The sequence below is a fragment of the Castanea sativa genome, chromosome 9 (assembly GCF_040712315.1).
Source record: "Castanea sativa cultivar Marrone di Chiusa Pesio chromosome 9, ASM4071231v1".
NCBI lineage: Eukaryota > Viridiplantae > Streptophyta > Magnoliopsida > Fagales > Fagaceae > Castanea > Castanea sativa.
Genome location: NC_134021.1, coordinates 28,870,664 through 28,884,847, shown reverse-complemented (window position 1 = coordinate 28,884,847; position 14,184 = coordinate 28,870,664). Strand labels below are relative to the sequence as shown.

General features: G+C 33.0%; 1 protein-coding gene across 2 annotated transcripts; it reads right to left on the bottom strand.

Moving 5' to 3' along the window:
• Positions 1-1,627: 1,627 nt before the first annotated feature.
• Positions 1,628-5,003, bottom strand: LOC142611441 (G-type lectin S-receptor-like serine/threonine-protein kinase SD3-1). 2 transcript variants are annotated; one of them, XM_075783555.1, is made up of 2 exons: positions 4,503-5,003; positions 1,628-4,149 (listed from the first exon to the last, which is right to left on the bottom strand). In XM_075783555.1, exon 2 carries the CDS (start codon positions 4,136-4,138, stop codon positions 1,865-1,867), a length of 2,274 nt encoding a protein of 757 aa, XP_075639670.1. In that variant the 5' UTR covers positions 4,139-4,149; positions 4,503-5,003; the 3' UTR covers positions 1,628-1,864. The 2 variants fall into 2 exon arrangements, with proteins under 2 accessions (XP_075639670.1, XP_075639672.1); XM_075783557.1 differs by having other exon boundaries at positions 1,628-4,140.
• Positions 5,004-14,184: the final 9,181 nt, after the last annotated feature.

The window sequence follows — 14,184 nt, the reverse complement described above, 5'->3', positions numbered from 1 at the left end:
AATATAAAACACTGAGTTTTTTTTTTTTTTTGGCTAAAAAAAAGCCTCATCGCACGTGCGAAGCACGTGTGATGAGACTAGTTATTATTATTATTATGTGTGCAAACTTGCGTATACATATTTTTTTTTCTTTGATAAATTTGATATAATTTTCAAACTTATGACATCCGCTCACTAATAATTGCTCTTTATCAACATAATAAAACACCAATTGGTTTTTGGTGTATACATATGTTTTGAATTTCCCTTTTTCTGATATATCAATATTATAATTCACCACTTCAAATCAAAATTCCTAATTTTGCCTGCCGCATAGATAAATCAAGCCACATCACAAACTGACATAAAATTTATAAAGGGGATAATTACACTTTACCCATATGTGATTTGCCTCTAATTTGACTTGTCTACTCGTAGTTTCAATTTTGACATTTTACCCACCCGAGGTTCAATTTGTTACTGCTCCGTAACCCACCTCCCTATCTGCCGTTATTCTAACACGTTTTCTTTCAAAATCAAAACACAAAACAAATCAAAAAGTTAGGGTTTTTTATTGCTTAAGAACTTCTATCAAAAATAACAAAGTAGATCATTCAACTTGGTTCTCAAAATTTTTAGTGGACAAGACAAAACAAGACAAAGGATCTTGGTAGATGGTTCCTAATATTGGTCATCTTGTATCACTGCTTTATTGACAGGATATATTAATTGTAATATCAAGTAAATAAAAAAGCTTAGATCTTATGTTTTTATGCAACAACCGCTTCTGAGGCGGCTGAAGCCTATGCTTTAAGAAAAGCAGTTGTGGTTGCTCTAGAGGAATCTCTAAGCCTAGTTATTGTAGAAAGTGAAGCCCAAGCAGTTATTCTAGGAGTAAAAATGTTTCAAAGCTTCTGAGCTAGGATTGCTTTACAAACTATGATTGAAGAAGCTTTGGACTTGATGCATCTTACAAGTTTGAATTCTAATGGATTAATTGGTTTACCCGTGCTTTGTTAAACACCTATGACTGGGTATTTGTTATTTTTGTTTTTGGAATAATATTGATCAACGGGTATTGAAGACTTTGTCATTGTTCAATTTGCAACTCTAGTGAGTTCTCTTTGGTAGTCTTTGACTCTGACCCTTTTGAGTTCTGCTTTTTTTTTTTTTTGGGCTTGTGAGTTAGTTTTTGGACTCTGTTGTTTTACTCATTGGAAGTTCTAGATTGTTGATTTATGGAATATGGGGCTCATTCGAGAAGGGTTTAGTATAAGCAGTGTTTGTGTTGTAGTTTGATAAAGTTTCAAATTTTTTTATAGAAGTTTTAAGCAATCAAAAACTCTAACTTTTTGATCTGTTTTGTGTTTTGACTTTGAAAGAAAATGTGTTAGAATAACGGCAGACAGGGAGGTGGGTTACGGAGCAATAACGAATTGAACCTCAGGTGGGTAAAGTATCAAAATTGAAACCAAGAGTAGGCAAGTCAAATTAAAGGCAAACCACAAGTGGGTAAAGTGTAATCATCCCTTTATAGAGCCTTACTGTTTGACACAAAGATACCCTGAAAACAAATCTCTATATCGACTACCTAATCCAAAATGCAAGAAGAAAAATCATAATTACAAAGAAAAAAAAAAGATTGCAATGTGTGCTCAAAGTGCAGGCAAATCTCATTACGCATTCCTTTCCCTCACAATATCTCAGAGCCTCACATCAGTTTTGAGGGAAATATTTTTTTGGCATATGCTATCTCAAACGGTTAACAGTTCAAATTGTCATCATCCTGCATTGTTAGTCCTACTATACATGGAAAATGGGGGGGGGGTGGGGGGGGACATGGAATAAAAAATCCACAAGATCAGTTTACTCTTGATTCCAAGCATTACACCAATGCCTCTTCTATTTCTAGTGGCCTCTGGCAAGAAAGAGGAGGAGGTGGGGGATCAACTGTCAATGTGCCTTCTAACACCTTCACCACCTCTCCCATTGAAGGTCTCATACGTTCGTTGCTTTGAAGACACCAAAATGCAATTCTCAATGCACGCTCCAGCTCCTGCAAATTTATCCCACCATCAATAGCTTTATCTACTACATTCTCTGCCCTACCCTCCATCCATTCCTTATAAGCCCACTCACAAAGGTCCCTAACATCTCGACACCCACCGATCAATCTCAACACCATGTTGCCAAACTCCATCACATCTCTTTCTGCAGAAAATCCACAGCCTGATGCCTCTGCATTTACTCTCCAAAGCCCAAATTCAGTGACCTTGGCCTCAAAATTTTCATCCAAAAGAACATTCTCACATTTCAAATTTCCATGGCTAACAAACTCCCTACACCCTGTGTGCAAATAACAAACAGCCCTTGCCACACTTAAGCATATGTCAACTCTCTTTCTCCAGGCCAGCATCTTACTCAATTTAGAATCTTCAACATATTTCTCCACAGAACCATTCTTTGCATATTCATAAACCAAAAACCTGTGACTTACTTCACAACAATAGCCCTCCAACTTCACAAGGTTCTTGTGATGAATGCTTCCTAGTTTTGAAACTACAGTACGAAATTTTCTTTCTTCTATGTTTGCTTTCAGGCATTTGATTGCAACTGGTTGGTTGTTTGACAGCACACCTTTGAACATCTCTGGCCCCATTTGGTGCTTGAAATTCTCAGTGAGGTCCTTGATTTCAGAGAAGGATAACACAATTAAACCACTTGAGTTATGTGTGTAAGCTAAAGCTGCTTTCTTCCTACTAGAGGTTCTTCGGTAGATGCAGAAAACAACTCCCAACTGAATTAAAATAAAAACAACTAATGTGCCTGAGGCGACTCCAATTAGGCAAGGAATGCAAAATTCATAAGACCGAATGGGTGAAGATTGTGCAGGGGAGGTTACCATGAGATTGGGATTAACAGCCCGAGGATCTGAACATGTCTTGACAAAAGATATTGAACTTAGGGAGGGGTCTGAATAACCGGTGACGTATCGAGTTTTCTCCAGCCAGCATTGTGCAGTTCCATTATTTGCAAATGTTGCAACTGTACAATATGGATCATTCAGGCACAAGCTTTCACATTGATGTAAACTGGATTGGATAACTGAATAACCTTTTGGATATAGCCCATATAGATTGGTGTGATTATGCCTAACCATGTTGGAAATTGATTTGCAATCTTCCCGATACGGAACCACACATTTTGAGTTCGAGTCTGTTGTAACCTTAAAAGGACATATACAGTCAGAGGACCCTGCTGCAGTTAAGACGCAGATGCCACCTTCTCCACAGGTTGCAAAGACGTTGCACTGATTCTCAACAGCTTGCCAGACGGACTTCCAAGCCTGTGATGCTTTTACCCATGAGTATAACCGAAGATTACCATCAACATCCAACCTAAGAAACCGGTATTGTACTACATCACCGTGATCTTCTCCAAACGCTGACCAAACAGGTTTCAATCTTTGGTCACGGACTTGCAGCGCTCCACTTGAGGTAAGGGAAGCAGTGATATTTGAACTTATGGGGCTTCCACTTGTCCAATAGGTAACATGACTTTCCCACCTTAGTTGTAACTGACCTGAAGCATTTACATAGAGACTGAAGTAACTAGACATAGAATTACTGCTTGCAGCTCGAAGTATTTGATGAACAGATAAGGTCTGTCCTGGAAGAAGAGTGTCAGACGGAGTATTAAAACTTTGCCAAACAACATCTTTCTTTCTGTTCAGTAGGATAAGATTTCCATCATCACGAAGATCAGCTGAGACAACAGATAACATGCTTGTTTGGCTAGTCCATACATTTTGACCCTTAAAGGAATCAAACAAAACCAGTTCTCCATTCTGATTAAGCTGAAAATAAGACTTATTAGCGACCGTGACATCAGCTCCTACAACCCACACCACCTCCCTTTTGCTAACTGGAATAGAATCTGAATTGAAACGGATTCCTACACTATACTGGTTAGGCTGATCTGAAGTGCTAAAGAATCCAAGTGCAAAATCACCATTGGGTGAGACCCAAAAGTTGTTGTCAACTACAGAAACTTTTGAGCCCAAGGGAATTTGCCCAACCACCAGGGAATGTAGCAAAAACCCAATAGAGATACATAGCAAGAAAGGCCATTCAAGTATATACATATCCTGTTTAAGCATATCTGAATATGCTTAGAGAAGCACAAAAGAAACGAAAACAATCAGTTCAACTGCTCTATATATTTCATACAATGTTAAAGCAATTAAACCTACTAATTTCAACAAAACAAAAGGTGGATAGTGTCAAGATTTCCTAGACCAAGCATTAATATGCAGACTAAGAGAAACAAGAATTAAATACAGTGACCACTTGTAGCCATAGTAATGGATACAAAATCAAAATATTGAAGTACATTTCAACATTTATTAGGTACAAAATATTTGCAGTTTTTTCAAGTTTCAATCCCAGACAGAGAAACCTATGAGCCAAAATATAAATTCAAGAAGGAACATTAAAAAAAGAAGCATGTTCAGAGTTTGGTACCTGAAAAGACAGTCAAAGTTCCAGAAATTCAAGAGGGCCGCCGAGACATGAGCATCCCAGAAATATCCCAAGTTCTCACTTTTTGGGCCCATAGCATGTTTTACATATGTGAGACCAGTGATTACTTGAATAGAATAAGAGTTATGAGGTTATGACCTAATCAAGTGAAGAATTGGGTTTACATAAAAAAAAATTGGGCTATAAAGAAAGAAGAAGAAAAAGGGTGTCTTTTTTTGTTATTTTTAAGTGGGATTGAGGTTGAGAATAATGGGTCTGGGATTGAATACTTTTAGTTAGGCACACATGGGACCCAAAAATTAGGCCAATGGAATACACATTATTTTTCTGGGCAATGTAATAACTTTGAGCGTTCAAAAGGAGTAAGGCTCTTGAGTCTTCTTGACAGTGACCAGTTTAGAAGACGAGGTAGAGTCGCCTGAGAAGTGAGAACTAGAAGAGCAGTGAGATGTGGTATGAAAGGGCACTGTCACTGTTTCTGTGTCTGTGTGTATGACTCTGAAACCAAATGGCCAAGGCGTAAAGACAGAAAAATCCCTTATAATAAAAGGGTTTTGAAGATGAAATTCTTTTTTCTTTTTTTTTATTCTCTCACACTTTTTCTGTTACTTTTTTTTCTTTGATTAATTATTGAGTATTGACTGAGATAAAAAGAAAAGTAAAACGTCAGGACAAAGAGGTTACATCGGTTCTAGTCAATGTCGGAGAAACGTGAACTGCACTGCTCCAATAAAACCTTTTTTTTTTTTTTTTTTTTCTCTTGTTAAGAAAACCCTTGCATATACTATATTTTGTTGTTTTGGCTCTTTTTTGGGGTTAAACCAAAACACAAACTTTTACTCCAGTTTTACCCCCCTAAAAAAAAAGCACACCAACATGTGAGAGTGTTTTGTCCTTTTTAGGCTTTTTTTTTTTTTTTTTTTCTTGAATGTCTTTTTTAGCCTTGAAAAAATAAAAAATAAAAAATGCTTTAGCTTTAAGGTATGTTTGGTTGAGGTGAAAACAGAAAAGATGAAAAAAATAAAAAGAAAAATATGGTAAAAAATGGCATTTTCTACTGTTTGGTTTAAGAGAAAAAACAAAAAAGACAAAAACTGGGAAGAAAAAAAATCCCTCCGAGCCCACATTTTTTTATCCTTTCAATTTAGGAGAAAAATGGGGAGGAAATGATGCTGAATGATGTAATTCATACAAATACCCTCACTTTATTGCACTCACCTCCTTATATATTATATAACAAAGACATAATAGTCAGTTTATATAAACTATATTTTCTATAATCTCATTTTTCTCTCCAACCAAGCAAAAAAGTTTTTCACCCTCCCACTTTTCCACCCTCCAATCAAACACACATGAGGGAAAATCAAATCTTTTCTATTTTCCTACTTTTCCATCCTCTCACTAATTTTCCATCCTCTCACTTTTCTACTTCTCTAACCAAACAGGCCCTTAAAGTATAAAGTTTGCACAATATAGTTCATCAAAAAAAGAAAAAGTTTGCAGAATATTAATAAGGGTTAAATATAAAAAAGTTGTGACAATGGTAAAAACATGTTTTTAGCATGATTTTTCTGTTTGAATTAAAGAAAATTTATTTTTTCTGAAACGAACTTTTGTCCATAATGTAATTTTTATTTCTTAATTAATAAATTTTACAATTTCCCATGAAAAAAATTGATACCTGCGATTAATTTCTGTAGGCTTTGACAAATGGAAAAATCTCAATGGTGTTTTTGCAACTTGGCAAATATAAAAATTCATGAAATTATAAGAAATAACTGAAACTCCATGATGTTTTTGCAAATGATGATGCATATTCAGGAAGTGTTTTTGCATTTTTTTTTTCCCCCTATTAATAAATTAGTGGTGAAAAAATATTATTGAAAAAGTAGTAAAAATATTCTGGGGGTGGATCAGGTGATATCATGGTATTCAATGCACATGCATGTGAATAGAATACTATTATATAGTATTATTATTATTATTATTATTATTATTATTATTATTATTATTATTAATTATATATATATAGGCAAAATTATATGCAGAAAGCTAAAAGCGGAAAGTATATTCTTAAATTAGCAAGTGATTGATGCGTAAGGAGTGTGAACCGCAAAATCTATACCTTAATTAAATGATAATGATGGTAATGAGTATTAAATATTCATTAAGTATTGGAATATAATCATCAATCCCATTAAAGCTCAGTGTTTTGGGCCCTAAACCATAAATGATTATTAATCATAGCTGGAATTGTGGAATGGGAAAAAAGGGGTACTGTTATATCATCCAATTTTACTAGAGCTAGAAAAAGGCTTACCAAAATTAATATGACAATCAAATACAACATTAATAACATAATAAATAATTAGATATACATTGACAAATATAAATGAGTCTCTATTTTGTGTTTAAAATTATGGATAATAAAGCTTATGTGTGATTCCTCAAATTATTTTAATTCAATTGAACAATATAATGTACTGCACTTAAGATACTCTATTTAAATTTTACTCTAAAATTAAAAGTATCTATTCATTTATATGGTAAAATTTGCCCTATATCTTAGTAGCACTCATTTTCTCTTCACCTTAAAGTATTGAGTCCAAATCTTCTATTTCACTCTTCCTACTCCAATATATACTCCACAAATAAAAATATGTCACATATCCATCTAATTTATTAAATACTAAATTTATTCCTTCTATTATTTCAATAATCTAAAATACTAGGTTGTATTGCTGTATCACATTCCCAAGGTAATGTCAATGCGTGCTCAAGCATGGTGTAGTTTAAATTGAACCAAATGACAAATCATGAAATCAAACAAAGAGCTAGAGAAACCTTAGCTGTCACTGGGAAAAAGATGTGAAAATCATAATTAATAAAAAGAATTTAAACTTATTATAAAAAAATAAAACTAGAAGATAATCCTCAAAGGCATTAAGAAAAGTGGGACAGAGGGGAGAATCTCTTTTCCATTGTTAACTTTTCTCAAAAGGAACAAAAAAATGAACTATGTAAAAGGCCCGTGTTGCATGAAATGCAATAAAGTAGCTTTTATTTGCCTCGAATTCTCAATTGCAATGGGCCTACTTAACTAGTTGATGTTGATCATAAAAAATTTCAACCAAATGCTGATCATTTTTAAATCTAATTGAGCATTAGTGTAACATGGGATGCAACAACGAAATGGACCCTTTGACAATTATGAATTTTGTGCTTTAGTGGTTTAAGTTCAACCGCTATATTGTGACAAATTTGACCAAAACAAATTCATTGGGCAAAGAGAAGTAATATTATCCACACAACAAAAAAAAAAAAACCGTAGTAATATATTCTTTGATTCCATAAAAGATTTAGAATCTTGTTGTCTCATTTTATATAATGTGAATTATAAAAAAAAATATCAAATAAGAAAATGAAAACAACCTTTATTAAGTAGTTTGAGTGACATCATATTTATAAAACTCAATAATATCCATGACAAAATGGGAAATCTATGATAGAAATATCAGAAATCTTGTTTACCAAAAAAAAATATCAGAAATCTTGGACGCATATATCTTTTACTTAATTTGAGAAAAAAAATTAAGTTGCAAAATTTTTCAAAGTGAAGAATTTTTTTTGAGTGGAAATTTCAAATTTCGGTCCACATATGGAAATGATTAAGATTTTTTTTTTTTTTTTTATTGTTGGTTGAGAAACTGTGATTATGATTTGAGACAACTGCATCTCATGTGAGCTACCTGTCATCCATTTAGACAGTGACTTGATAAACAAACAAACAAAAAACATCTACCAAGGTGTTGATTCTTTTTCATATATATATATATATATATATATATATATATATATATATTGTAAATTACGTATTTAGTCCTTATTCTATATACCATATTTCAATTTGATCTAACCTTTCAATTGTGTTTGTAAGTACTAAGAAAATAAAGGTCCAAACCCACTAAGAACAGTGATGCCTTGTCCTTTAAAAAAAGCCCAAACAATAGAATTTTTATAGAGAGTGGGAAAACAATTCAGGTGCAATCCAAAACTAAGCACAAGTTTAAGGCCGAAGAATACAAAGTAATAAAGAGATGTAATTCAAGTAGTTATTCAGAATAGTGCTTTCCTCGAGTATGTCCGAAGATTGGGTCCTTATACATGAACACTCAAGATTTTACACAAGACCTCACACTGTTTATCTTTCTCTATTTGGGAGGTCCCCCTCCCTTATATATCTTTCCTACTTACAACCTAGCCCTCAATCTGTATGCCTCATGGCTATTCTCAAGATACTTGTTCCATCAGAGTTCTTTTGAAGGTAGTAGAACGGGCTGCTAGCTGTGAAATCACTGTTCAAGTGTCACTTCCTCATTAATGCACTTGATAAGGTTGTTGCAGGACATTCAATACGGAGAGGGAAGGAATACCTTTCCAAGAAGCTTCCTCCCACCTTCTTTACCCCCCTCATGGTCCTTTCTCTTCTCCACGGGCTTTCACGAAGCACTATCCTGTATCCACTCCCATCCTCGAGTCAGTGAAGTCTTCGAAGCGGATACACTTCTACGGGTGGGATTGTGCGAGATATTTCGTGTTCTAACATCTTCGGTCTTTGGACTTTTCACTATGTCAATTTGGTCTCTAACCTTTCAATATTGTGTCAATTTAGTCCATGTTGATATCTTTTGGATGAAAATCGATGACATATCTAATGGCCAAAATAAAAAATTAGCTTTTATTGATGTAACAATAAACTAAAATTTTATTTTGATTGTTTGTCATGTCAGCAATTTTCATCTAATATATAACGGCAGGGGCTAAATTGACATGACACTAAAATGTTAGAGACCAAATTGACACAATTAAAAGGTTATGGACCAAGTTGAAATATGATGTAAAAGATAGGGGTCAAATATGTAGTTTACCCTATTTTTTTCAGAAGTGTTAGATCCATAAAAGTTTTACAACACTTTCACAAACAAATCATTAGTGACAAGTTGTTTGGTTCTAATTTAAACTTACCACTGAAATTACTTTTTTGTTCACTGATAACAACTTGCAACAACCTACCAATTGCCATTTATGATTTATTCTTTTTAAGGTAATGTTTGGATTGGGCTGAAACGCAGTGCGTCTGCGTTTCAGCCCTTTTTTTTTTCCTTGGGCGCGCGTCTGTCACTATTCATTGTCCATGAACAGTGATTTTAGGCTTATGAACAGTGATTTTAGGCGTGAACAGTAACTTTTATACATTTAAAAATTATATTTGCTACAGTGTTTTTCAGTTTTCAGTTGTATCCAAACAGACCCTAAGTGTTGTGAAAATGTTGTGGACATATCATTTCTGTTCTTTTTCTTTTTCTTTTTTTCCAAAGGGGTTGATATTAGATTTTGAATTGATCCTTAAATTTGATTTTTTTTTTTTTAAGATAATTACAATATGCTACTAACCCTGCAGCTCGAATCATTTCCCCCCTAAATATTCGAATGCAGTTTTGCAAGTGTAAACTTTCTAGGGAATTATGGGATTAATAATAAATAAAAAAAAAACAATAAATTTTGTTGGCTTAAAGATACAAATGAATTTATTATATTTAAGACAATATTTGATAAACTCAAGAATCTATTAAAAGATGATACAACTAAGCTAGAATTCTTCAAGCAGTAATCTTGGAAAATTCTATCAAATAGTATAAGAATTTATTAAAATAGAAAATTTATTTAAAAAATTAACTAAATATGGAGACTTTATTTATATACAATGAAAAATGGCCCTTGGAAAGTCAATTTCAATAGTACAAGTTCTAAAATTTGTGCTTTCATTGTTATTAGCTATTACAGACGTAAAGAAAAATTTCAAAAATTTTAAAAAACAAAACAAACAAACAAATCTATGTCTTGAATTTTATTTTATTTTGGGTGGAATTATGTAGTTGTTAGGTGTTTTGCAATAGTCTCACACTAGAGGGGCTTGCTTGGGTGGTTGATTGTCAAGCATCAAGCAAGTGTCCATCTAAGCTTTCTCATGCCCGCTCATTTGGGCTTGCCTTAGGCCTAGGCTACTTATGCCATGGCCTAGTTGAGTTGTGTGTATTTTCCTCCATTCCTAATAGTGCTCAAAAAAATTATGGATTAATATAATTTTAAAATAGTAGTCTTTGATTGGGCCTATATATGACAAATATTCTCCTCTTACTTGATTATGTTATTTTGAACACAATTGAATCCTCAAGTTGTTTCAAAAAAAAAAAAAAAATTAGCATGTCAAATTACCATCTAGTGAATTAGTCATATTATCAATTGAAAATGAAATGTTAGCAAATCTAAAAGAAAAATATATATTTACTAAATTTGTATCTAAGAAAAAGTAAAAATAATAAATTTTGAATAAAAAAGTTTTACAATATAAAATATTAAATAAATATAATTTAAGTGATATTTAAATATGAAAAATTCCAATTAAAGTTGCCGCCTTAGGCCTCAAATTGAGCCAACCCTGCCACTCATCCTAGCTTGTACTTTGCTCATTCTCCACTTGAATCTTGCTCAAGCAGACTTGGCTAAGTTCCGATGGAGACTTTCAAGTGAATCACTAAAACTTTAAATTTTTATTTAAAAATTTGTTCTCAGTCTTTTACTTCCAAAATATGATCACACAATCACATATACATAACAAACTTTTCATGGATTACAGGAAATTGAAGTAGGTAAATACTTGCTACTAATTATTGGAAATTTATGGTATAATTGGTTATCAAGGTTTGACTGATTTTATTGCTTAAGTAATGTCCTTTAACTTAAACTAAGAAAAGTTATGCCCGAACTAAAGATGTAAGCGTGGAGAGGATTATATATGAGGCAAATATTGTCATCCGGCAACATCACTCATATGAAGGTTTTTATATTTGAACTATTCCAAGAGTAGCTATATAATTGTGTATACACTCCATTTGTTTTGATATTAATATTTTTTTAAATGAATTATTTTTAAAAAAGTATTTTTTAGAAAACTATTTAATTTTCCTATGTTTAGAAACGACTTTAAAATAAATTTTTAAAAAAATCATCTTTTGACTTCTCTTATTTATTTTAACTTGAAATAAAGTCATTTATCATAAAATTTTAATGGAAAATAACTCTATCTTACACCAAGCTAAATAAAAGAAATCAATAAATAGTTTTCTTTTGAGTCTTTTTTTTTTCTTTTTATCTACCAAACACAGAAAAATGTATAAAAAAAAATTTATCTTCACATAAGATTTTTTATTAAAATTATCAGATATTGTATCATTTCACTTGGCTTTAGAGAAGCATTTCCCTTGGTGATGTACATATGCATAATGAGTGGTGCAGGTCAACAGGTGGAAAAAATTCCCCCTGTTACCGCTCCATGTTTCTTCTCCCTCACAAGGGGGTGGACCCCACACAGTGGGGGGACCCCACTGAGTGGTGCAGATCAACAGGTGGAAAAAATTCCCCCTATTACCACTCCATGTTTATTCTCCCTCACAAGGGGGTGGACCCCACACAGTGGGGTCCACCCCCTTGTGAGGGAGAAGAAACATTGAGCGGTAACACATAATACCTTCTCTAGCAGGTGAGATAGCATCGATAGTTTTGATTTAGGGAACATAAGTAGAAGAACATTGGGGCATGTAATAATAAATAAATAAAAAAGTAGAATTTGTTTTTTCTAGATAAAAAAATTTCATTTGGGAGTTGGTTTTGGGAAACAAAATTCGATATAGTATCGATGTATCTTTGATGATTTATGTATGGAAATGAATCAAAGATTTGCTATGAATCAAGTTTATGTTATGTTAGAGAAGTCATAAACTGGAAGCTTTGGAGGAGAGAAACTCTATTTATAGAGAGAGAAAAGCCTTCGCTTGCCAAGTTGGAAAAAGTTTGGGACTCTCCCAAGGCTTAAATTTTCGGAATTGAAAGTGAAAAAAATTGCAAGTACGAATTTAAAATTAAAAGGTTGGAAAACACCTGAAAATTAGGAGGTTTGGAGTCGAAGTGCCAAATCAACACTTGGACCCAAACTCCAAAATTGTGCTTGTTTCAATTATTATTGTTGTTGTTGTTGTAGTAGTAGTAGTAGTTATTTTGGTGTTTCTTTTTAGCAATTTTTACTTTTTAGAGTTCCATCGTTTTTGGACCTATTTTTTAGTCTCTGTCTCTCTCAAGAGTATTAATATGTTATGGAAATATTTATTGACTTTAATCACTAATTAATTAATTTAATTAAAAATAACTCAATAGTTTAAACTTTAAAGTCACTAAATTTCCTAACAATGCTAAACTCTTACGGTAAGGGCACAACTGGACCTACAGCCCAAAAGTGGCTCAGATAGTAGCCTAATAAGTCCACCACAATAGATTTGTAGAGAATGACATGAATATTGGTTATTTAGTAAGTTAGTTAATCATAATGAGACAAAACACATATGAAATAACTAGGACTACAAATTATGAAGAAAAGAGGCACCTCGGTCTAGCCCAAGGAATGTGTATATTTTATATATATATATATATATATATATATATATATATATATATATATATATATATATATATATATATGTATGTATGTTTCTTTCTCACTTATACAAGTATTTCAGCTACTTGGGTACAAATTTCTTTTCTCCCTCTCTTTCTCCATCCCCTCTATATGGATCCTAATTTTTCTTTTATATTTCAACATAAATCATCCTAATCCTACACTTGGAGGGCTGAGATTGCATTCTTGGGACTTCTGTCTCATCCGAAACATGCTAGTAAGTTTTTACCTTGAAATTTTAGCTGTGCCACTACTATTCATGGTTAGTTCCTCGTTAATATGGCTAGGGAAGTGGTTGTCTGGCATTGAATGCGAAGGGGATGGCTTCTACACCCTTCTTCCTTCATCCATCTCATGTTCTGCGCTGAGTTTGCTTTCTCCCCTTTGTGATATTTTAACTTCATGCGCCCTAGACAGCTAATGCTCGTCCCCGAGGTCCGAGGTGTATCCTCGGGAATAACATTGGTTGTCCACTTAAGTTAGACTTGGGATCCTCGTCCTCGCACTTACAATTAATAAGATGCATGTATTTCCACCATTGTTTTTGACATAGCACAATACTATCACAACACATATTTAATTATAATTAATTATTTTAAGAACCCATCATAATTAATTAATCATAATTACACGTGATCAACTCTAATCGTGAGGATGCATATCAATTTGTTATTTTTTTTTTCAATTTGTTGAATATTGATTTGGATATAACTTTTAATTTGATGGTCCAATTTAACCGTATAAGTACATAACACATCATTTTGATCATTAGAACTTTTAAATTTTTTTTAAAGTGATACATTGGACTATCAATAATCAAAATGGTCACATCATAAAATGACAGTTTTACCAAGAACAAGGTTAAACAAAGTTTGTAAAATGGGAGTGTGTACTTAGTCTCAAATTAGGGTGACCTGTACCATAGAACTTCCAAAATTTTCACACTTAAGCTACAAAGACACAAAAAAAGGACAATTTTTCTCCAAACTAATTTGGAGATGTTCCTAAAAAAAAAACTAGTTTGGAGATAAAGACGGATTCAGAATTTCAAGTTAGAGGAGCTGGAGTATAAGAAGAAAAAAAAACCTCAAATAG